The 24980-nt window shown below is 45.1% G+C and overlaps 1 protein-coding gene across 1 annotated transcript in view; it reads right to left on the reverse strand.

Annotated features, from left to right (window-relative positions):
- Nucleotides 1–908: 908 nt before the first annotated feature.
- The window catches only part of Slc49a4 (solute carrier family 49 member 4), a 75309-nt gene continuing 51237 nt past the window's right edge, over nt 909–24980 (reverse strand). Inside the window, exons 8-9 of the mRNA NM_153550.4 lie at nt 11601–11783; nt 909–4867 (exon numbers count right to left, since the gene is read on the reverse strand). Of these exons, the coding sequence (NP_705778.1) occupies nt 4752–4867; nt 11601–11783 (299 nt within the window). The 3' untranslated portion in view covers nt 909–4751. The remainder of the gene's footprint in view (nt 4868–11600; nt 11784–24980) is intronic.

A 24980-nucleotide genomic window follows, 5' to 3' on the forward strand; every position in this document is an offset into this window, starting at 1 on the left:
TGGTGGCAAGGTCTGCTAAAAGTTTAGTCTTTTGGAGGTCAAGATATATTTTCCAGAAAAATGCATCTTTTCAACTCTGCACCCTTTCCCTGGGTTTTTTGTTTTTGTTTGTTTATGGTCAGACATTCGTGTGTTTCTTTAAAACATTTTTTTAAAAACCGAGAGAAAATTTATTTTAAAAAAAATTACTTAGACTCTGACTACTTGTGAGGAGAATGCAGGTCTCAGAGCCCGGGATCGGTTCGAATCCAGCCAGGCCACTTTCCTTCACGAGGATCGATCTCTGCTTGCTTGTTTGTAAACGGAGAAGGCCGAATGCGCTCATGTTTTAGCCCACAGTCCCCTGAATGAGTGGAAAGGCAAGCCAAGGCAGACAGACGTCAGTTAATAACTACAGCTGTTTAAAAGGAGCATTGGTTTCTAATACTAAGGTACACCAAGGGGGTCTCTAAGTCTAAGGATGGCCGAGATGCCTCTACATGTCTGGATTCTCTGACGCATGCTCTTGATGGTACTACAAAAACCCACTGTAATCTCTGTTCTAGAATATTCTACCATCCCCCTGTATTATCTTTCCTATCAGACTAGCAAACTGTTGGCACAGATAAGCTATATCTCATCCCCTGCTATATGGTTATAATAAACTCTATCTTTTCTGTATTTCTAAATCTGTTCAAATCTTTTTTTTTTTTTTACAGTTTTTTTATTTTAATGTGAAAGGGTTTTTCCTGGTTTTGGTGCCGAGGGCTGAACCCAGGGCTTTGTGCACCCTGGGCAAGTGCTCTACCACGGAGCTGTGCCTGTGGTCTCATGTACCGAATGAAGCTTTTACATGATCATAACTTAGCAATCCCCATACTTAGGGTTCCAGGAACAAATGTGAAATCAATGTGATTTTTAACATTAACTGAAAGTAAATTTGCTATGTATTTTTATTTGATCTTAACTTAAAAATAAAGCAGGTATGCAGGCAGAATACAAGATGAGTACTTCAATTTTAGTAAAAATAAGAGTTAAAAAAAACCAATTAAAAGATAAGTAGATGGGGAGTTAATCTCCTCAACTTTAAATCCCTTAGCTGGGATTCCCTCGTTAGACAGGCTTCATTAAAAACAAGCTGTAAACATTTTCAATAATTAAACATGAATATATGATCCAGAGTAAGACCTGGCCCTTAGGCCACACGAATTTAAATATGCAAAATTACATGTGTACTTGATCCCCTCTTGTCAGTTCCTTCTTCCAGGGAAATACATCTGTGTAATTATCTTGTTCCTACATCTCTGCCATGGATCATATTAAAAACACTTCTTCCCATGAACTGTAAAGTATTAATTGACAAGCCACAGGGAGCTTATACGGGAATATGTCCTCACCAATTAATAATGCCTCGTGTTCATTTATGAGGACTGAATTATTCATCAGAACCTTTGCATAAGATCCTGGTGAGGTAAAGACTGGAGGGGGGCGCTACGGCACCTGCGATACCACGCACTTTAAACTTGACACAAGAACTAATCGATGCGGGTCAGACCCTGCCCTTCTTACACTCGGTGGCGGTCTATGTACCACCAGCCCCTCCCTTCTGGACTCGAGAATCTTCATGAATACCCTAAGTATTTTAAATTGAGCTATAATACTGTGAGGCTTGGGGAAAAGGCATGAGTTTGAGATTTTAGAAAAGACACGTCCTTGTCACCATAGTGCCCTGCCACTTCTGCATCTTTGGACTCAATCCACTGCAGATTTGAGATTTTTGGACAATAGTACAATTGAAATGAGCATGTACAGACTTTTTTCTTACTTCCTAACCAAACAGCATAGCTATTTACATGTTGTACTGGGTAATTCAAGGATCCTAGAACATGGTTTAAAATACCTTAGCGGTGTGTGGAGGCGATAAGCAGATACTACAGAGGACTTGACGATCCAAAGGCATTTACTTCTTTGGGGCCATCTCTATACATTCTCCATACAGAGCTTGGATTGGTGGAGGGCTAAGGCTTCTTCCAGTATGAAACAAGGGCAAACCTAGTATGTGTTGATGAGAAATATGAGGATTTGAGGCATTCAGGTACTGTGGGGTCTCTCATTAATCAGTGCTGACTCTTCCGCCCCGGCTGACTGGACGACAGAATTCATATAGCAAACAGACCCGTTGAGTATTTAAATTTCCCTTTGAAACTTCACAAGGCAGGCCTCCATCTTCTGCACTGCTCCCAATACTCTTATCTTCCAAGCTCCTACAGAGCAGCTCACTGAGCTCTCAACACTCAATGGCTTTTCTAGTCCAAAGTTCCCAAGTCCTTCAGTAATCTTTCCCAAAGCACGGTCAGGTGGTCACAGCCATACCTCACTTCTTGTACCAACTTGTCTTAGGGTTTCTATTGCTGCAACGGAACACCGTGACCAAAAGACAAGTTGGGGAGGAAAGGGTTTATTCAGCTTACACTTGCACATTGCTGTTCATCACCAAAGGAAGTTTTGGACAGGAACTCAAACAGGGCAGAAACCTGGAGGCAGGAGCCGATGCAGAAGCCATGGAGGAGTGCTGCTTACTGGATTGCTCCCTCTGGTTTGCTCAGCCTGCTTTCTTATAGAACCCAGGATCATCAGCCCAAGGGCGTCCCCACCCACAGTGGGCTGGGCCCTCCCCTATCAATCACTAATTAAGAAAATACCCTTCACCTGGAGCTTATGGAAGCATTTTTTCTCAGTTGAGATTCCTTCCTTTCGGAGGATACTGGTTTGTGTCAGGTTGGCACAGGATTATCCAGCAAAGACACATAATGCCCTGTCCTTCCCTTTCCTTCAGGCCCACTGGCTGCCTGCCCCTGTGAAGTTTTCATCACTAAGAAAAGCTGCAATGCATGGGTAGAGCAGTTGTTTGCTGGAGGGGAAGCCACACAGTTGAGACAGGTGACTGATACAATGGACTGGAAATGTCTTCAAGTGATTAGCTATTTTTAGGTCCTATTTTTAAAGTATTAGTCTGTACTTTGTGGTAAAAGTAGAATTAACCATGAATTAAAGTGTTCCTCATGGGAAGCTGTATAGCAGATTTTATGTAACACCACCCAACACTCTCCACACTCCTCCCCTCTGCTTCCTCTCTCCTCCTCAAATGGGAGGGGGTGGTGGCTATTTTGCATGTCCTTAGTGACTAGCTTCCTGTCACCTTCAGAATTCTACCTTCGGTTTCACTTTAAGAAAGATGAGGATGAAGTAAGCAGAGCTAATTCATCCTTCCTTCCTCCCTCCCTCCCTCCCTCCCTTCCTCCCATGCTAAGGAAGCAGACTGGTTAGAACTGGAATCGACACAGAGGTGACTAAAGACTGGTGTTAACTCTGAGGACTTTCCCCCTCTGACTTCACAATTTTGAGCCTCAGAAGATACTGGGCAATCCCAGAACCCTCCTTCAAGACCCGGGTAAGTTGGTACATCGTGAATTTCTGGTGAGAGGTGCGTCTGCAGGTGTGCAATGGTACACACGGGTGAGCAGAAGTCAGTACTGCGCAGCCTGTCCACCCGGGCTACCAGGAGCTGCTGATGCCTGCACGAGACTGGGCTGTAAGGAGAACTGGCTGGCAATGGAGTTGCTGCGGCTCTGGAAGCTTAGGGAAGGTTCTGTCTAAGAGGAGCTACGGAACACCAGTGGTCAGTGTCACAGGCCCGCCACAGTCAGTTTATGACCTCCTGAAAGACGGGTCCAGGAGCCATGCAATGAGTATGTTTTTGTTTTTGTTTTTTTTAAAAATCCATTATTTATAGAAAGAAATAGGTATTGGCAAAAATCTGTCCAATCAAATACAATGACTTCATTTAGAACTGAGTATATTACAATCTAAGTTAAAATACACAGGTGCAATTCAGAAATCACGCACAGATCTTCAAACCTTCAAAGTTATACACTGTTCTTTTCAAGTGGGGGCTCATCTGACTACAATCTAACCTGGTAAGTTACAGTGGGTGCTGGACTTTACACGTGTGCCACACACGTCTGAAGACACACATGCTTCATGTGGTTCTCAGTTCATTTTTAACAAAGTGCTAAATCATAACAGAGTTACGCTTTTCACACAACAGTTAATGCAACCCTATCAGGCATTTCGTTACCTTGCTGGCGTGACTGACGCCATACTCACAGAAACAAGGGTGGGTGGGAAGGAGCCAGGGCCTGTTCCCAAGGACAGTGAAAGGCTTCCAACCTGGTTAAAAGTAAGGAGTCATATAAGAAATGGCTTTATTAGAAAAACATGTAGTGTACACAGGACTAACTTCTATCACTGGTATACAGCTCTGCTATTTTGTAATTAAAGTCTGACGCAGGGTTCTGATGTCTTCAGAAGTTAGCGGCGTGAGTCCCATCCCTCTGCTGTGTGCCTGGGAGGGGTCATCTTCATAGGACCACCCATGCTTCTTGCCGTAGTTCAGCTCATCAGTGGGTCAGCACGGGTACAGTGCACATGGGGGTGACCAACTCGGGCAGTGCGTCCTGTGTGAGCTGTCACAGCTCCACACAAGAGTGCCGCCAACACAGCTGTGCTGTCCACAGAGTTTTCACATCCTCACGACACTCACGTCCTGCACTATTATTACCTAGTAGTCATTAAATTAATGTGAGACTCTGTAACTTAACAGAACCTCTGAAAGAAATCTCTTTCTTCGCCTTTTCTCCCATTGCATGTGCACCCAAGCAAAGGTGCACTACTAAAGTACGGTCCCTTTAAAGTCCTACAAGTCTGTCTTCTTAAACCGAGACGACCACGTCAAGGTAGAGTCTGTCATAGGATTCCCTGAAGCACAGAATCAGAAGGAGACTGAGCAGACACGACCCAGGAAGGCACCAGTTGAACCAAGACAACTCTGCAAGACAAAAAATAAAATAAGACAAACAGCAGTTGTAAGCATTTTTGCGGCATCTGCAAAGCATCACCTGCATAAGCTACTCTGCATTCCTAACAAAAGGCATCCTGGCGGCGACCGGACAGTCTGCACACTGCCGGTCTGGAGGCTAAGTGGTGGGTGTGAGGTATTACCAGATTTTCAGGTAGAATATTTAATCGATGTTGTTAATAAATTTTCATCAATTTGATATACCTTGACTTTGGTTGAAAAAAAATCAATCTATTAATTCAAGGGGGAAAATTGATCGTCTTATATGTTAGCTTGTTAGACTGCTAATTATTTTTTAAGTGTCCTCTATCACTGGCACTCTTGTCTTGGTTTAGAAGTATCTAGTGCATTTAGATAAAGAGAAAAGTCACATTATATTTTATTTACATGCACATACACACTCTGTGTGTGTGTGTGTGTGTGTGTGTGTGTGTGTGTGTGAGTGAGAGAGAGAGAGAGAGAGAGAGAGAGAGAGAGTGTGAGAGAGCAAGCTGCATGCATGTTGAATGTAGGTGCACACAGGTCAGTGTTCTTTCCACACTCCACCTTATTCTCTTGAGACGAGGCCTCCTACTGAACCTACAGCTTGTGAGGTACTTATTTTACCAGCTAGACTGGTGGTCAGCAAAGCTCAGCATGCCCCTGTCTCTGTCTGAGCAGTGCTGGGGTTGTCCATGTTTGTGAGCATGCCCAGCTTTTTACATGGTTGCAGACGATCGAGGTCAAGTCTTCATGTTCGCACAGCAAGCCACTGAGCGGTCTCCCCTCCTTCTCAATTAACTTTTAAGGTAACATTCCCATATGTTTTGATGGAAATATGATCTTCTCAACCAAAATATTTAATATTAACCATTATGACATAAATTAGAATATATGGGAAGAATAAGGTAAACCATTAAAGAATTAATCATTTCTACTCCTAGAAGACCAGTGTATTAGGATATCTTTTTCAGTTTTCTTCTCCCTACTATCACAAACAGTCATGGATTATGGCAATCATTGGGAAATCTGAAAAAGTTATCCAAGCAGGTGGTGTGGCTGTTATCTGATTTAATGCCATCAGGAGCAAGTTTCAAAAATGCTCTTGTGTCTAGGAGTAACTGGACAGTCCTGAGCGACTTGCTGGGTCACTCATCTGTGACTGCCTCTGGCTGCTGCTCAGAGCTCCAGGGACCATGGGTTGGGACCTGCATCTGGCTAGCCTCCCTCTGCCCCCACCCCACCTACCCATCAATCCCAGGATAGGAGCGAGTAGCTTCTTGGCATAAAGAACTTGTCAGTGGTGTTTGGGGACTGCTCTAGTCTAATACCATCAGTTCCAATGGAGGGAAAGAAGGGATATGGCTTTTCCTTCTTCCCTCCTTTCCAAGGGTTTATATTTTCCCTTTGACTTCCTATGAAATGCTAAAATGGTTTCACTCTCCAAAAGTCAACCCTGAACCTCCCCTGGCTCCAACTCCCCCCAGCTCCCGCCTCCTGTTCCCCCGCCCCCCATTCAGTTTTAACCCAGCTCACAGAGCTTAAGAGCAACCTGTGCTGAGCAAGAAGGCAGGTGCTGCTGTGACATTTTCTATACTGGGCTGAGAAGCAGCGTCCTCAGCTCCCAGCAACAACAGCAGTTAAAGATGGAATACCAGGTATCCCACAGCAGAAACAGGTGTGGACCCCACTTTCTGCCTAGCTTCTGTGTTCTACCTGGATTTCATGGAACCCAGTTCCTCTAAGGACACTTTCTCGGGCAATTTCTACTTTTATATTAAACATACAGCCTAAATTTCTGATGATAACTTTACTAGGTAGGAGGAAGCAGTTGGGATTCAACAGCAGCTGAACTCACAGTGAGCTCTCTGATTTGACAGCCACAGTGTGCACGCTGGATATAAGGAATCAGAGACCTGACAGTGTGGTTCACCTACTAAATCGCAGTGACTTTAATTTATAGGAAGCTACATATATAGGAAGCAATGCAAATGCCAAGACTGACTGACAAATCCCTGGCCCTCTTTCAAGCAGGGTCTTTGTCCAATCTGCCAAAGCTGAACATTTATTTCATTAGAGGGTGAAATTCTTTTCTGCCTAGGTTCAGATGTTTGTTCATTACTGTGTCTCTCTGAAAAGTCAAATCTACTTTTAGAAGCATACAAGTAGCAAGTGCTCTTTAAAATCACTTCTCAGAAAGCAAATGGTCTGAGGCAGGGGAGCACCTGCATCTCCATGCTGAAGACCATTTACAGCTGAGGCTCAGGGGACAGAGGTGGGGTAGGGGGTGGGGTTAAGGGTGGCAGAGGGGGGTTTCTTAAACATTTAATCTAAGTTGTAAAGCCAACAAACTTTCTGACTTTCTGAGCTCTGTATCAAAGAATATAACTGAATGATACCCAATCCACTGAAATGTTTGCATTCTTTATCTGTTTGGCTGAGCAGTTTCCTAAAAACCTTCCCATTGATTCTCCCCAGAGGAGGGAGAAATACACACCAGGAGGCAGGACTGCGCAAGACTCCCTTGTAAGAGCAGCATCTACCACACAGCAGCCTTATCCACACTGCCAATCTGAAGCTCAAGTGCCACATTTCACTCTGCTTGGGCTCTGCACAGCACTTCCACACAAGCTCTATGCACCACGTCAACCCTGCACAGCACTTCCACACAAGCTCTATGCACCACGTCAACCCTGCACAGCACTTCCACACAAGCTCTATGCACCACGCCAACCCTGCACAGCACTTCCACACAAGCTCTATGCACCACGCCAACCCTGCACAGCACTTCCACACAAGCTCTATGCACCACGCCAACCCTGCACAGCACTTCCACACAAGCTCTATGCACCACGCCAACCCTGCACAGCACTTCCACACAAGCTCTATGCACCACGCCAACCCTGCACAGCACTTCCACACAGGCCCTGTGCACCATGCCAACCCTGCACAGCACCTCTGCACTGGCCCTGTGCACCATGCCAACCCTGCACAGCACCTCTGCACTGGCCCTGTGCACCATGCCAACCCTGCACAGCACCTCTGCACTGGCCCTGTGCACCATGCCAACCCTGCACAGCACCTCTGCACTGTTGGTTCATCTTCTGTCCTTCTCCCAGAAGCTGCTAACCTCTTCCCTTTTCTTTCTCAATGTCACCATGCTTACAGTTTGATCATCTACAAGCATCATCTCCAGAACCTCCAGCGCCAACCAGCGTTCAACAAAACTATCTCTGTTCTCCCAGTGAGCATCCAGGGGGCACCCCAGATCCTGCCAATGGCCTGTTCCCTGCACTCTACAGGGAGTACCACCAACCTCCCAGACATACCCCGTCCCAATCTAACACCACAGCACTCTCCTTCTTAGGTGTAACATCCCTGGTCCACACCTGCTGATCCTTCCCATTAGTGATGCTTTCCGCCTCAGCCAGGTCCCTGGATCTTCTGAATGACACTATAGACTCAAATTCTGACAGCCACTTCAAAATCTTTATGCATTTAGACAAAACTCGCTGCTGCACTTAGACCAAATACAGCACAAAAGACAAACTTCAGAATATAAATCGGATTGCATTTGAGAGCACATGGAGGATGGCAGCCTCCCCCCACTGCTTTTTTCTGTGATGTTTTTAGAATAAGGCATCACTGCACTGTCACAGTTCATCAAGGGTCTCAGAGGAACAGTCCCCTCACAGTAGGGAACAAGCACCGTTCTCTTTAGAAGCTGACCTTGCAAACCCCAGGTCAGAAAAATACTACAGAATCTCTGATTCGGTTTCATGTAATGCCCAACTGAAAGGCTCTGTGGCCCAGAGCTCCACATACGCCGGTGGCCTCACGCTGGAGGCAACCACGGGGGGAAGCCATCCTCAGGCAAGGCACTGAGTGTACATGCTCATGTCGGGGAGTTGCACAGCTTTGAAAAATTATCCGACGCAGGCACCACACAGCTTGGTGTGGGCGGGAAAGAACCTTGTCAAGGAAGCGGAGGACTTTCTGAGAGGAGAGCTAAACTCAGCTCACTGTGATCAAAGCCAGGTTGTAGGCACACACGGGACACACGTCTGTCATTGTCACTTAGGAGAGCAAGGTGGGAGGCTGGCTAGGGCCCTGGAGTCTGAGACAAGCCTGGTGAATACAGTGAGCCTAAATCTCAAACCAACTAACCAACCAACCAACCAAACCAATTCCAGGCTTTCTTAAAAACCAATAAAGTAGGACTTTGAAGAGAGCAATAATAAATAGCTGAACCTCACATCTACTCCATAGGCAAGTATTCATCTTAAAGTTGCTGAATTACGCTGCTTCCACACTGGCTTTATGGAAGATCACTGAGTTCATTGTATAAAATATTTAGGACTCTGGGCTGCAGGACTAGGAGACATTTGAGGAAATCACTTTACAAAGTTTTTAGATTTGCAGTTTATCCTAAAGTCCTAAAGCCTGTGGCACTTTGCTGCAGGATTTGTAGGGCCAGGACAGCTAACCTCGGATGGAGGGATTTCAACTCGGGTCACACTGCTAAGCAAGCTGTGTCCATGGTCTTGACATATTCACAGGGCTCACTTCTCTACAAGAGAAGCCTGCTCATTTACACCATAGCATCAATGAGTTAACTACCAAGAAGGAACAAAACACGCCTCCAGAGCGTGTGCACTGTGCTCCCTCACATACCTACCCGCACATCCACTACCCACATGCGGGCATTTACTGAAAGTTCTCTGTCTGCAAATCATCTTGGTGGACTAAATTAATTATTACTGCACGTTTCATTTGCTCACAGCAGCCAAGAGGTTAGGCAGGAACCCTATACCAGCTGTTCACATATGAGTAAGAACACATGATTAGAATTCGGCTAATAAGAGGACCGTGTTCTCCTCTCAGCCAGAACAATTCTTGTTGTAACCAGGGCAGGTAAGAGATAGGAGAAACGGTGCTTGGTACTTTTCTGGCCACTATGCATGAGTCCCAGCTACAGCACAACAGGTGTCAATCTCTGATGAATCTACCACTGGCTGTTGCTGGCAGCTGGGCAGTGGTGGTGCTCGCCTTTGATCCCAGCACTCAGGAGGCAGAGGCAGGCAGATCTCTGAATCTGAGGCCAGGCTGGTCTACAGAGTGAGTTCCAGGACAGCCAGGGCTACATGGAGAAACCCTGACTCAACAATCCCCCAAGCCCCTCCTCCCCAACAAAACAAAACAAAACAAAACAAAACAAAACCCTGCTGCTGGACCTAGAGGAGCAGCGGATACCAAATACCCAGTGTTCTTCTGCAGTAAGACAGTATGGAAACGTGGCCTGAGTCTTCCATGGCCATGTGTGGTGCTGAACCTTTGAGAGGTGAGCTCCTGTGGGAAACTCTGACTGCCCCTCCCTAGTCTTCGTCATCTTGCCCTGTGATCTTTCTCGCCATGCCCTAAGAGATCTTCATCAGAGCTGGTACATCATCATGCAAGGACCGTCTAAAACAGTGAGTGAAACTAAACTCTCCTTAACAAAGAGTCCAACGGGTGTGTGTGTGTGTGTGTGTGTGTGTGTGTGTGTAACTGAGTAGGACGCAGTTCTAGAGTGCTGCGGTTATGGTGCCTTCCTGCTTTACACTGATCAATAATGTTATACCTAGAGCCAAGGAAAGAGAGTCATCGGGGAATAACATTATCCAACATCAGCTGCTGCGTTTAAATACTGTGAGGAAAGAAAGTATTTCTAGTTCACAGGAAAAAACCGTGTTCTGCATGGCTGCACAGACATTTAGTAAACCTGGGCCCATCAGCTGAAAAATTGTTTCTGTCGTGCTAGGGACACACACTAGTTCTGAAGCTTTGCCATGCAAAGGCGACAGACCCTCAATTTCCACTTCGACACAACTGAAGTGAATTAAAGCTGTAACACAGCAGATGCGAGGCTCTGTGTAGAAGGCAGATGTCCTCTCCCTAACAGGTGGTGTTTTCCGTACTGGAAGCAGAAGAGAAGAGGCAGTGACTGCACCAGTGCTCCTCCCTTGGTGGCCCGCTAAGCCCGCACCTGGTGTAGTGGAACCAAAGCCTTACCTGCAGCCCCGACTGACAGGGGCCATCTTGTTTGCTGTTAATCATGTTATAAAAATCCCTGTCATTTGGATACATTGTGCAGTTTGGAGAAGTTCAAGTTGCCATGATTTTGCTTTGTTGCTTTGAATGTTTTGAAAATATATCTTCTGGCCAAGGAGGTTAACACAGTTATTACTTCAATTACGAGCTTGTCAGAAGCTCCCAATAAACAGCGTGACCTCCTGGAGTAGCCTGCTTCAGAGAACAGCTCAGCCTATTGACTTACTCTTATTCATCCCCAGGGCTTTAAACCACACAAACCCCCGACACTAATTCACTGTGGGCTCAGAGAGCTCAGTCTACACGTAGTTTAAAAGTCATATCACCAGTGACTGTCTTGCAAACTCGAGCATTGGAGTCACGTGGCCAGGGCTGGGCTGGCCAGTCACTGATGAAAGAAAATAACACTCTGCCCCACTCCGGCTAATTCAAACCTTCTAGGGGTGGGAGCGCCCATGGACACACTTCAAGAAACACAACTGTTTGTGGTCACTGTTTGTACTAGCATGTGAATGCTCCATAAAGTAATATGCTTTAGTGAGAACTCTCCACACAAGTCCCCTATCTGTCAGTTTCACAAACCTGTCTCAAAGCACATTTAGATAGTGAATAATAATAATAATCGAATTCTTACCTGTATGATAAAATGTGACAAAAAATAAAAGCACTCCCATGAACATATTACTTAAAAAGGTGACAACTCCACAGGTGATCCCTTCTGGAACGGGGTAGACCGTTTCCACAAAAAGCTCAAAGAATATGGGGACGCTGCTGTTCAGGAACACTCCCAGGAGGATGCAGGAGGCATACAATGTCACTGCAACAAGAACACACAGGCTTTAGTTCACGGACGGCAGAGGCGATGAGTCAGGGCAGACGGGACGCCCGCGGAGCAGTCCTGGAGCTGAGTGTCCTCCCCGTGGTGCTGAAGTCTGACAGACCGGCACACGGCTGTTACCACCTTGCTCTGGTTTTCTGCAGTAAGGACAGGCTTTGTTGCTGAGTGAGTACCAATTTACTCGCTTTCTCTTTCTGGTGGATTATCCCAAAGCACAAAAGCAACTTAGCATTAGAGTCATTCTGGGCCAGCATCATGGCTCTGTGGGTGTACCCATCTTCCAGCCTGATGACCTGAGTTCAATCCCCAGGACCTGCAGGTGGGAGGAGAAAAAGGACTCCCCCAGGCTGTCCTCTGACCCCCATCTGTGCAGTGTGGCACATACACCACACAATAAATAAAGATAGCAAAAAAAAAAAAAGGCTTCTGATGAAAAGATTCATAAAAATAAAAATACACTTTTCTCTGAGTCACAGGCAAATGAGGTAAGGGAATAAAACGCAGTAAGTTAATGAACAAATCTTGTCTCATTTTACGATGTTGAGGAGAACTTAAGATGCAAGGATAAATGTCAGGCACATGAAATGGTACTGAAAATGACACATGCAGAGACTGGTTCACAGTGGCTTCCGAGTGCTGCACGAGGCACTCAGCATCCTTCCAGAGAACACAGGAGGGATAGCCCTCAGCAGGGAGGGAGTTATGTGCCACAGTCTTTTAAAATAAGGTATGTTTATACCACAAGAACATACACTAACACTGTGCTGAGCCAGCCAGAGGCCAGAGGCTGCTGGCCTCTAATCATAGCACTGGGGAAACTGAGGCAGGAGGACTGCAAGTTAGAAGCCAGTCTGAGCTACTTAGACACTCTCTCCAAAAATCAATCAATATATAAAAATTGATTGGAGGAGGGTGGGAGGGCTAGATTAGCAGGTTAGCCTACTAATGTGACTTGTAGTGCATTCTGTTGAAGGGGATGCGCTGTGGTTCCTGTAGGCACACTCAGCTGAGAGCACACCACTCCAGTGTTACCACAGCTCCTATCTGCCCATATGCCGTCAGTAACTCAAGTCTCAAGGTGGAACAGAGCCTGTGGAGGAGAGCTAGAATATGTACCTATATTTTCATAAAGATATCTACTGACAATAATGCATAGAATGTATTATAAAGTTACAAGAAAAATACTTTTACTATAAATATTCATTAAGAAAAAGTTGCTGTGCAGAGTTGCAGAAAGTGATGGCATTAAACCAAATCTCTTACATATCATTCACAGATTCTGGCATTTCAGAGCACCAGAGTTGGCCACAGCTGGCTCCAATCATTAAACACCTACCTCGGGTAGGAAAAGAGCAGTGCCACCAGTTTCTAATGGACTTCTCTGGTTGACCTCATTGCTGCTCCCTCCCACCCCCACCCCAACTTCTGCTCATGTTCCAGGATCATAAAGTCTAAAATGCCCTCTAAAAATGTAAATGGCTGGCAATTACTCTGTGACACGAAACTAGAGAACAACAATGATGTAGCACCTTAGCCCTACTGCTGGGTGACACAGTGGCCCCTTTACAGTCATACGAGCGGCCAAGTCACCCCATTAAAACAGGCCATAGTTTTCAAGAGGGTCTCTTTTTCTATTGTTAGGCATCGTATTGCCATGCATGTGTGTATGACGTGTGTGAGTGCTGTGGAGCTCGTGTGGACAGAGATGATTACACTGGGAGCTGCATTTCTCCTTCCACCTTTCAGTGGGTTCTTGGTGGTCAGGCCTGCATGGCAAGCTGAGCCACCCTGCTGCCCATGACTTTGATTTTTCCCTCAATGAGAGAGGAGAGAGAGAGAGAGAGAGAGAGAGAGAGAGAGAGAGAGAGAGAGAGAGAGAGAGAGAGAGAGAGAGAGAGAGAGAGAAACAGAGAGACAGAGACAGACAGAGACACTGAGACTGACTGTCCATATGAAGATGTGTATGCACATGTGAGTTCACGTGCCCAGGATGCCAAAGGCACTGGATTGGCCTGGCCCTGGAGTTACAGGTGCTGCAAACTCAACTCAGGTCCTCTTCAGGAGCAACATGCACTCTTTACCACTGAGCCACCTCTCCAGCCTCAGCCCCACACTCAAGAGACTTGTAAAAATAAAGCATAACATAGCACCCGTGTTTACTATCTATTGGCTGGATGTCACAGCACCTGTGTTGACTATCTACTGGCTGGATGTCACAGCACCCATGTTGACTATCTGTTGGCTGGATGTCATAACACCCGTGTTGACTATCTACTGGCTGGATGTCAGTCACACACGCGTTAAGCATTCTTTACTCACTCATGACTCATGTGTGGTGTGCTGGGGATGGAAGGTTACTGGAAGCTTCTATAGTATATTCTATTTCCAATGTACAATCATTTATTGACTGGTCAGATTACCACCGGGTAATCAGGGCAGAAAGAACTACAGACCCAAGCACACATCAGCTAGGAGTTTAGAACAAAAAAGTACTTAAATAAATGACAAGAAAAAATTCCAGCACACAGGGACCAGCAAGTGCTACTACTTAATCTAGGACCACAAACTGATGGAATTAGATGGTTTTAGGAAACAAAATTAGAAATATTTCCACTTTAACATTCTGGCTCATACTGTAAACCTGGCACTCAGGAGGTAGAGCCAGGAGATTTGAGTTCAAAGCCAGCCTGGACTCCATAGAGGGTCTCAACACAATTTGGGCTAGAGACCTGTCTCAAGACAGAACAAATCAAACTATAACAAAAACAAAACAAAGAGCCAAAAATACTATCTATGTTTATATTTTTGAAGGGGCTCTATATCCCTACATGAAATTATAATCAGGTGAATTAAAATATAATGTTTACAATAATCATAAGAACTAACAGGGCAAATGAAACTCTAACGAGAGGGGACTGGGTACAGGTCTTGGAAGGAGACAACAGAATCCACTGATCTTTACCAAGCTTGGTACAAAGGCAGAGCTGGGATTCACCTGGAGAGCATCATTTGGAGAAGGCAGACCTTGTTAGAAAACCCTTAAACCAAGCAGCTCTCTCGGCCCACGCTCACAAGGAGTCTCTGAAGAGCTGTCACCAGAAAGGTAAAGTCCTCCTGTGGTCAAACACTGTTGATGAATTCCTGGTAGAAGACCTTCATCTTCTGGTGGTGATTTGAAAACATCTAACATAAATCACTGTGCTGACTCTTTGATTTGGAGTCTACTTCTGGGATGCTATGTTCTATCTGTGTGGGGACAGATACAGGCAGGACAGTCACCGAGATGCTGTTTGCAGTATGTGCAAGGACTGTAGACAAGCTAAATGGCACTGGAGAAATACTTGGAGAGTAAGAGCCAGTACAGTCCTTGCAAAGGACCCAAATGATAACTAAGAGCACGTAGAAAGCAAACACTAGGTGGATATGCTAAAATCACGTTCCACTGCAGAAACTAAAGAATCAAATAAATTACACAGGGAAGAGTTAACCGAATGCCTTCCTAATCAGAATGAGGGAAAGGCAGCTGTGAGCGCTGATTTGACACACGAAATCCTCAGTGTTCTGGAACGTGCACATTGTAAAAGCTGACTAGAAAAAGTCTGAATTTGATTTCTACTTGAATTTCAGTTCAGCCTTGATGTAGTCAGTGGATGAGTGTCACCTATTCAAAGTCAAGTAGACAAGATAATTTCCTGCTCATCACAGAGGGTTCAAACAACACAATCATTAAATATTTCCATGACTTTTTATAATAGTGAGACTAAAATTATAATAAACTGCCTTTCAATTAAAACGTCAAGGTAATTTAGCAGAATAAACACAAATGAATTGCTGATGCAGATTCCACCCCCCCCCAAAAAAAAAGCTAATAAGATTTCATGGGCTGCAGTCTGAGCTGCAAAAAGAGTCGTGTAAATACAAAGCATGGTTAAAAGGGATGTATGTTAGGCACATAAATTGGATAATAGCCCTGAAAGTCATTCCCATGACAAACCAAACAGCTAAACTTTGGAGGGAGAAAACTACATATGAACACATTACATCCACTAAAACACCCAAGCCCCGAGCTCAGTGGTTCTCAATCTTCCTAATGCTGCAACCCTTTAGTACAGCTCTTCATGTTGTGGTGACCTCAAGCCATAAAATTATTTTTGTCACTACTTCGTAACTGTAATCTTGCTATGGTTGTGAATCATAATGTAAATTTCTGTGTTTTCCGATGGTCTTAGGTGACCCCTGTGAAGGGGGTGGTGACCCACAGGTTGAGAACCACTGCCCTGGGTGAGCAATAGTTACAAATGAAACCCCAGCAAAGAGCTAGGTGTAGCTTAGTTGGTGGGCTGCTTGCCTGGCTAAGTCCTGGGCTTGATCCTCAGCACTGCATAAATTATGTACAGCCATTCACAGTGTAGAGTAACCATGCACACTGTAACCCCAAGTCTGGAGGTGGAGCCTGAAGGATCAGATGTTCAAGGTCACCTTTGACTGACTAGTGAGTTCGAGGCAAGCCTGGGCTAATTGGGACCCTGTCTATAAAAGATAAAAAAAAATTTTTCCAAAATTCAGATAAGAAGAACTTCTGCAGCCAACATCTAATGGGACTCATGATATGCTCTATCCGCCAGGCGTGGTGGTGCATGCCTTTAATCCCAGTACCTAGGAGGCAGATGCAAGTGAATCTCTGAGTTCAAGGCTAACCTCGTCTATAGAAGAATGAATTCAGGATAGCCTGAGCTACACAGAGAACCCCTATCTTGAAAACCAAAACAAAAGAAGAACAGCTACAGCGGGACTTTCTCAGACCTGTCAGCAGCATAAAGAATGACAGAGACTTTAATTCAGGTTTAAAGCTTGGGCCTTTTGTTTAGACACTCTCCCAGCCAGCTCATCTACAGTAACCCAACTATCTAGCTCACGACTCCCAACATGGCTAGCTCTATACCTTTCTCTGTTCTGCTCTGGTCTGTCTGTCCCCTCTGTGTCCATTCTCTGAATCCCCTGCATCTGCTTTCTTCTCCTGCATCATTCTCTCTGCCTGCAAACTCTGCCCTCTCTTCCTGCCCAGCCATTTACTGGTTCTTTATTACAACCAATAGGTAGTGAGATAATCTCTGATTCAACTCTAGATTACCTCGAGGTAGAGAGGGCTGTCTGACCTTCAGGTATCTGTTTAGGTGTGTAAGGACAAACATTTGCAAATATAAGCCTTACGGTGGGCCAAAAAAATGACACCACCAATATCCTGCCTGCATTTAGCTCCCTGCCAGTACAGACTTAACACTGAAAATATGGAGACATACCTCCACACAATGTAAACAAGGTTACCCCAACAAAAAGCAAAAAAGATATGTCAACAATAACTTTGCAATTTTGGACTTGGAAGCTTTTGTGACACTTTAAGTCAGCATTCACACTATTCCAAACTTTCATCTTATTGCTCTTTGGGGCAGGTAAATTAAGTGTCTTAAATTGAAGTGACTAAAGTCCTGAAAGCAAAATAAAACAAAAACAAAAACCCAAAACAAACAACAACAATAAAAACCCAAACAAGCCAACTTGTTTAGACACAGGTTAAATTGGCAGTGAAGGGTTAAGGAGCTAAAAGCCTCAGGTGGAAGGTCAATCCCTCCCTTGGCATTTAGCGCGTTGAGAGCTAAGGGGGAACCAAGCTGCAGATGTAATCTTTATCCTCTGCCCTACACCCAGAGCCCCTGTGCACAGCCCCACTCTCCTGGAGAGACAGCCGACCGCAGCCGTTCTGAGTAAAGGACAATTGAGCTTTTGTAGACGATGGCTCTTCCCTTTATTTCCATGTCACCTCCACAAATGCTCACCTAACCCTGTTAATAACACTGTGCAGGTAGGTCTACAGGCTCTGGCTTTCCTACCAAGCCACTGTGTCAGACTGAAAGACCCCAAACATTGGCATTTTTTATTTAACAGTACTGATACGCACCGCATGTGCCTCAAATCTGTATTCTACACCAAAGCTGGAAGTGACTGCACAGAGACAGACTGACAGAGCCAAAGGCAGAACATCCACAGGTCACAAATGAAAAGAATTTTAATCATCTGCAGAGTAGGTCAACAATTATTGTTTAAGCATCTTTGAGGAAAGACTTAGCTTGCACCTTTCTTCAAATCCATTTGTCAGTGGCTGATGGCATGCAGCAGGCTTCGAGGCTCCGGCAGTAAACAGACGCTCTGCCTGCGATCACTCCTCTGCTATCGCCTGGCTTGGCAGCCATTTCCACACAGTGAGAAAGGTAATTACATGCCACTCTCAAAACACGTGTCTGATCATAAGCAGCCATTCGCCCTGGTCTCTGGCTGGGAGCTCAGCAGGAAGGTGGGTGCACCAGTTCTAGGAATGTTTTGCTCTTAATTTAAAAAAATTTAGGGTCTGGAGAGATGGCTCAGAGCTTAAGTAAGAGTGTTTGAGAGTTCTGTTGTCTCTCCTCTGGCAGCTCACAACCACCTGTCAGGGGCCCTGACACGTTTAAAATGCTATTATTATTGCTGTGTATGGGGACAACTCTGTGGAGTAGTTCTCTCCATTCACCTTTACGTGGGTTCAACCCCCCACCCCAAGACAAGTGTCTTTCCCTGCTGAATAGTCTCACGGGCCCTATTCTAGCAAAGGAAGACTCTGATATGCCAGGAGGCTGAGACCAGAGGATCAGGTTGGTCAGTGGTATGCGCACATGGCTGTTGAGCTGTGGGGAGGGAGTGTGTTCAATTTAAGACTTAGGCCAGACATGGTAGATGTCTCCAGATGCTGAGCGCCACTAAAGAGAGACAACTTGCTCTCCAGAGCTTGTTGCTTCAGATAGATAACTTGCTGGGAGAAAAGGACTTAGGACCCAGTGTTGACCAGCAATATAGGAAAGGCTTTCCCTGTGGGAGATATGTACGCTGCCATCAGATAATGGTATATCTGAGATGGGACAACAGAGGTCTCACTTAAATGTTTATATTATTACTTTTCTTTGGGGGAGGGGGGTGTCAAGTTGCTCAGAGTGGCCCTGAACTGGCTATGAAGCTGAGGAAATTCTTGAGCTTTTGATCCTCTTGCCTCTGAGCATAAACCACCATCCCCCTATGTGTGGGGCTAGAATGGACCTAGGACTATGCGCACACTAGGTAGACTCCCTGGAGCTGGAGTTACAGACGACTGTGAGATACCCGAGGGGTGCTACCCCTGCAAAAGCACAGTACATTCTTAACTACAGAGCCAACTCTAGCCCCAAGGGTCGTTTACTGAATGATAAATTATATCAAACGAGTGAAGTTCACTTAAGCAGATCAGAGACAAGTTTTAACTCATGTAGCAAGATCTTTCCCGGAATGTAAAACCCAAACTCTCACGGTGCTCATAGACGAACAAGAGCAGCCAAGGATCTGTTTACATTTTTATTAAGAAATAAGATATAACGTGTAAAAGAAAAAATCATTATGAATCACCTAAAGAGAGTTAAGAAGTTTCTATACACTTTACAGATACGTTTTCTCACATGCACACTGATGGGACTTTTATTTCCGGACAAAGCTGGGAAGGCAGCGGCAATTATTACATCAGAGCTGCACTAGAACTGTTTCCTGTTTCCCGTTGAAAGTAACTTTGTAAATGAAAAAAAAACAAACAAAACAAACAAAGCAAAACAAAGCAAAGCCTCCTTGGGAAATGAAGACAGAAGGAAATAAAGTACAGCAGCAGCAGCAAGCGGTAGAGGGAAACTTCCACAGATTCTGAGCAGGCTGAACATAGCAAACTAAACATCTCAGGGGACAGAGAGGACGGTCAATGCCTAAGAGCTTGCCACTCTTGCAAGGACCCGAATACAGCCCCCAAGACCTGCAGGGTGGCCAGCAACCACCTATAACTCCAGAACTGTCTGGTGTCTGTGGGCACTGGCACTCACATGCCCACATAAAAATAAACCCTGAAAACAAAAAACCAAAGCCCACCCATCCAGATAGTCAGGCTTACTTCACTGTCTAGACAAGCAACGGACTTTTAAGGTGTCCTGCTTCAGTCTCTCAGTCGCTGGGTTACATACAGTGTGTCCACCTGGCCTGGCTCTCTGGTTCTGTTACCAAGCTCACCTCTCTTTCACGTCATCCCACTTCTTGATAAAGGGTAACTGCTGTAGCCCTCAGAACCTGCTGCAAGTTAAGCCCAGGTGAGGTCGTCAGGACTGTGGCGATGTCATTAGTGACTATGATTTCCTTCTGGGCTGTTAATTTGCAGGCACCCTTGTTTAGCCTCTTTGCTGGCATACTTTAGTCCCATAAAAATTGACTGTTTGCTATGTTTACAGTTCCGTATGGCTGAAAGGCAAAGTAATTATCTTGCAGAAATGAAGCACAACAAATAATCCTTGAAAGAGTGGGCCTGGAGACTGGTTGTGAAATGATACCAGCACGTAGGTTTATCAGACACTTTCCAGACCCCCAAATTATTTATGGCTCGGAAGAAGGCAGTGTACTATTAAATCATGAGTGCTGACTGACTGCCTTCTGAAACACAATTCTGCCCAAGACTTATTTCTCTTGAACATCTCCACAAATAAATATTACATGATCTTCCACACTAGATCCTTTGAGCATTTTATTACTTCCAGAAATCATTTTTAAAGCGTCCTTTGTATGTGCATGCAGCAGGTGCTCATGTGTATTTGTGCCACAGGACACGTGTGAAGATAACCTTGGGTGTTAGCCCTCCCCTTCCACCTTGCTAGAGACGGGCATAAGCCTGGAGAGCTGGCCCACGAGAGTCCAGGGTTTTCCTGTCCCTGCCTCCCGTCTCCTCTGCAGCACTGGACTCTTTGCTGGCAGCTGCACCTGGCCTTTGGCATGGGTTCTGCAGGATCAAGTTTGGGTTTCCACACTCGTGTGCCAAGTTTTATACACGGAGCCCCTTCCCAGCTCTCATGACCATTACACCCAGAAGTCTCACACACCTGTTCTCTTCCTGGTTCAGTTTCTAGTTTCTTTTCTGATCCGTTACTCATGGCCATGAGTGAGAGTTGTCCCTTTTAAGTTACTCTTTATCATATTTCCTGAAAGCTTTGAGTCACCTATTTCTTTAAAAATGTTTAAAAATCATATTCATTGCTCTGAGGGGCCATGAGTATGTTTTTAATTTCTGCATGCTATTAAAATGGGGGCAGAATTGGAGGGGCATGTGTATGCTTTGACTTTTTATGTGCCATTAAAATGGGAGTAATTACTGTAATAAAGTCAAAACGCATGAAAACAAAGCAGCTTACTCTCTGGCCTATGCACAGGGCCCAACTTTCAAACAGTTAAAAAGGCCTCCTTTCTCGAGGTAACACAGGCACTACCTGTGGTCAGATATTGTTCTAAAGGGCGTCTGTCCAGCAGGACACCTCCTTTCCCTCTCACCCTGGAGTTGCTGGGTAACACCATCGCACATTCTAGTAAGTAGAAATGAAATTAGATGAATAATCGCTCCCAAGGCAACTTCTATCAAACAGTCAAATTGTATTGTTTCAGCAAACTCAACGCAAAAGCGCTAGCATTTTTCAAAATGCCACTTTGCAAGCATTCATCCATACAGTAAAAAATGACTGTGTGAGTTGTGGCTAACAGGGCTAGACATCTCATTCTCAGATCAGGTGAGTAATGTGCTCGCAACGGTTGTTCATAGCAAAAGCCTCTAGATTTTGAAGCTCACGTTATCTAGTCACGAGGTTATTTATTTGTCCTGTTGTAAACACTTCAGTTAATTAATAATGCAATTTTAAACACTAAGTTTTCCTAAGGGGGAAAGAGTTGCATAGTGCTGACAGCTTCCAAGAGGATGTGTGCGAGCAAGTACATCTATCAACCCCCTGTGCCTTCAGAGACAATGCTATGACCTAGTTTTCCTTCTGCAGAGGTGGCAACTCTAATAGCAAGATCTGTGGGCTACACAAAGACTAATGACGGTTGTCGTAGGACAGTGCTGCAAGCAAACTTAACTAGCTTTTAGCCTGTTGTGTCCACAGTTGTGTATACAGTCGTCACGGTTTAGTGATGAGGACGCTCTGAGGAACATGCTATCTGATGGTTCACTTCTTACTGTGACACTGAAGTGCTTGGACACGAAGGTGGGTGAGATGCTGGGTTGACGACAGTCCTAGGGGCTCCTGCTATAGACAGTTGTCTACAAAGCCAAGCTGTGTAGCCACGACTGTCTCATGTATTTCACTGACTCTCCTGACTTATATATTATAAAAGCCCGTCAGAGCAACACTAAGCATTCTCGGAAAGAAAGATTTCACATTGCCTGACTAAGAATGGCCACTAGAAAGAAACATGAATTTGCCAGTACTGACTTTAAATATCAACTGCAAAGTCTAGATCTGTCCGTAATTAGATTCTGTAGTAAATTCCCTTTCATGGAACCTCTTTCACTTAAAAAGAATTAGGTCAGATTTTTACAAAGGCAGAGGGAGTACCTGTGATAGATTTATTAAAATTCCCCATTGTTCCATTAAACCGTGCCCCTTTGCCTTCCCCGAAGCTTGTGCAGAATGACAGAGTGACAGCTCTATCTACTGAGGCTCGGGATGAGATAATGCACTCCCCCTCCCCCTCCCCCTCCCCCTCCCCAGGCGGGGCTGGGGACAGAATCTATGAGGCACACATCCATGCTCCAGATCTTCAGGCTGGAAAGGAGGGCAAGTTACACTTAGAGACCTGCCTGCTAAGTGCTACTCGGTATGAAGCAAGAAGCTCTGAGGCTGCAGAGGGGAGCCGGCACAAGCTAGTTCCTAACCCAGGATTTTACTAAGTTAAAACTATCTTTCGGGAATATCTAAGTGACATTAAAAAAATGGACTTGCAAGTGAAAACAACAGTAAAATGCACATAAATATCATGACGTAAGTACAGTGAGCGTGTCCCTGAAGATGGGAACATCAAACTCAGCCTTCCCCTCCAGCCCTGATTTATGTTAGAAGTCTGCCTCTGCTCTTCCTGTCCAGGGCACTTCATGTCAACCAGAGGCTGGCAAATGTGGCCTTCTCAGGTCAATCACACCCGTGGGAGGTTAAAATGATGTACAATTTTCAAATACACCCTGCCCCCTGACTATAGAAGGTATACTCACTACACAAATCCAAAGTTAAGTTCCCTCCTAATGACTGCGCTGGGGTGACATTGAGCCTGACCTTTACAGTTGCCTTAGTGCTTTATAATGAACAACCAACAGTTGTCACCAAGCACTCAAGATTATGTTTTGTTAAAGTCTCACACATGCGCACTTCTAGATGGGATCCTGAAAAAAGTCTGCATGTGATTCCATGGATGAGAGAAGTTGTAAACTAAAACGGATCCATCTGAGTGCTGCCCAAGTGCTAGACTACACCAGAATGGAGTGAAAGAAAAAAGATTGGCCCAGTGAGGTGGAAAGATGGCTCAGCAGAGAACACCAGCTGCTCTTCCAGGACCTGGGTTTGATTCCTTGCAACCACATGGCAGCTCACAACTGTCTGTAACTCTACTTCCAGGGGTTCTACCGCCCTCTTTGGGCCTCCATGGGCACTGCATGCATGCATGTCGTACACAGACATACAGCAGGCAAAACATCCATACACATAGGATTAAATAAAAAGAAATCTGACTCAGAACACTGGCCTGATTGTGACCCCATGTAGGAATACTGGTATATAAACAGTCACAGGTTTTTAGTCAGCGTCTAATTATTACACTGGATGCCTAGGCTTCAGAGCTTGAGGGGGCTGAGAGAAGCATTCTCTTTTTCCAGCACCAGGAGGGAATTTAACTTGTTAAACTTTAAAAAACCAAAATCACCACCAACAATAACAGCAACAAAAACCCAAAAAACTCTTTGGACTTTTATCTGAAAATTAGATCTAACTACTATTTATTGGCTGATTGAGACTGTAGGTATATGTGTGGGTCCTGCAGACTGAACTCAGGCTGCGGGGCTAGGCAGCAAGCATGTTTACCCACATGCCATCATGCAAGCTTGCCACCTCTGACCTTAATGCTTACTTAGTATGGTGTCCATTTTTCACGGTGCTTTCAAAGCCAAAAGAAATTGCTAACAACTGCGCTGATCACACATTTAGGTGGAAGCAGTTCAGTAGGTGTGTATGTCCTGACAGCACAGCAACCATTTAAAGAGTACTATCCACAGATTGAGAGAATGACCACAATACTACAGGTGTGTGCATCTGATGGGCAACTTAGAGCTCCAATTCCCAATCACATTGATTACTGCCACATCATTTCCTGCTCTAGATCATCGCTGTAGGGATCTGCTTATTACTACAACTGCTAATAAACTAGCTTCTCAAAACTATGACATCATCAGAATAAACCCCCGTCTACTGACACTGGGCACTTCCCTGGCCTAGAATCCGGTAGATGTCAGTGCCCAGTATAGCCCCTATGAGTTTCCTGGGGCACTCTGACCTTATATGACTGCTATCGTCTCTGTGAAAGTGGCTGTACGTCACTGCTGCTGGTGTACAGGTCCTGGTTCTAATACCAGACTCAGAGATCCAAAGTAGGATGTGCAGAAATTCTAAGCTACACTGGGTGGGGGTGGGGGGTGGGGGGTGGGGGCACATGCCGCTGGAAGAGTGGCCCCACAAAACCTTCAGATTCTTATTTACTCCTACTTATCAAATGCCGGTGTGACATTAATCCCTCAATTTATTTCACAATAAATAATCCTGTAATTGAGCACGGAATCCACTGTGGCTAAAAATTATTTGCAATATGAATCAGATACCTGCATCTTAAGCAATCTTTTTATTAGAAGAGAGGAAGGAACAGGCATGGAGTCCTTGCCTTCCTTAGTAAGCCATTACAGGAATCCAGGCCAGACCCTGGGTGGGCAGAATGATGCCTCTCTCCACTAAAGATTGACGTTCCCGTCTCTGGAACTTATCCATGTGTTACCTACCTTACAGGAAAAGAGGATTAGGCCTGAGATAGAATTAAGGTTGCTAATAACTGGAGTCTGAAACTGGGAGATTATCCTGGATTATCTGAGTGGGTCCACTGTAAACCAAGATCCCTGAGAGCAGGGTGGCAGGACAGAAGGACCAGATGCAACTGTGAGTGAAGTCACGGGGCTGATATCACCCGGAGGTGAGGGGAGAGACTCTTCCCTAGAGTCCCAATGACCCTAAA

This window comes from Mus musculus, chromosome 16 (assembly GCF_000001635.26).
Source record: "Mus musculus strain C57BL/6J chromosome 16, GRCm38.p6 C57BL/6J".
NCBI lineage: Eukaryota > Metazoa > Chordata > Mammalia > Rodentia > Muridae > Mus > Mus musculus.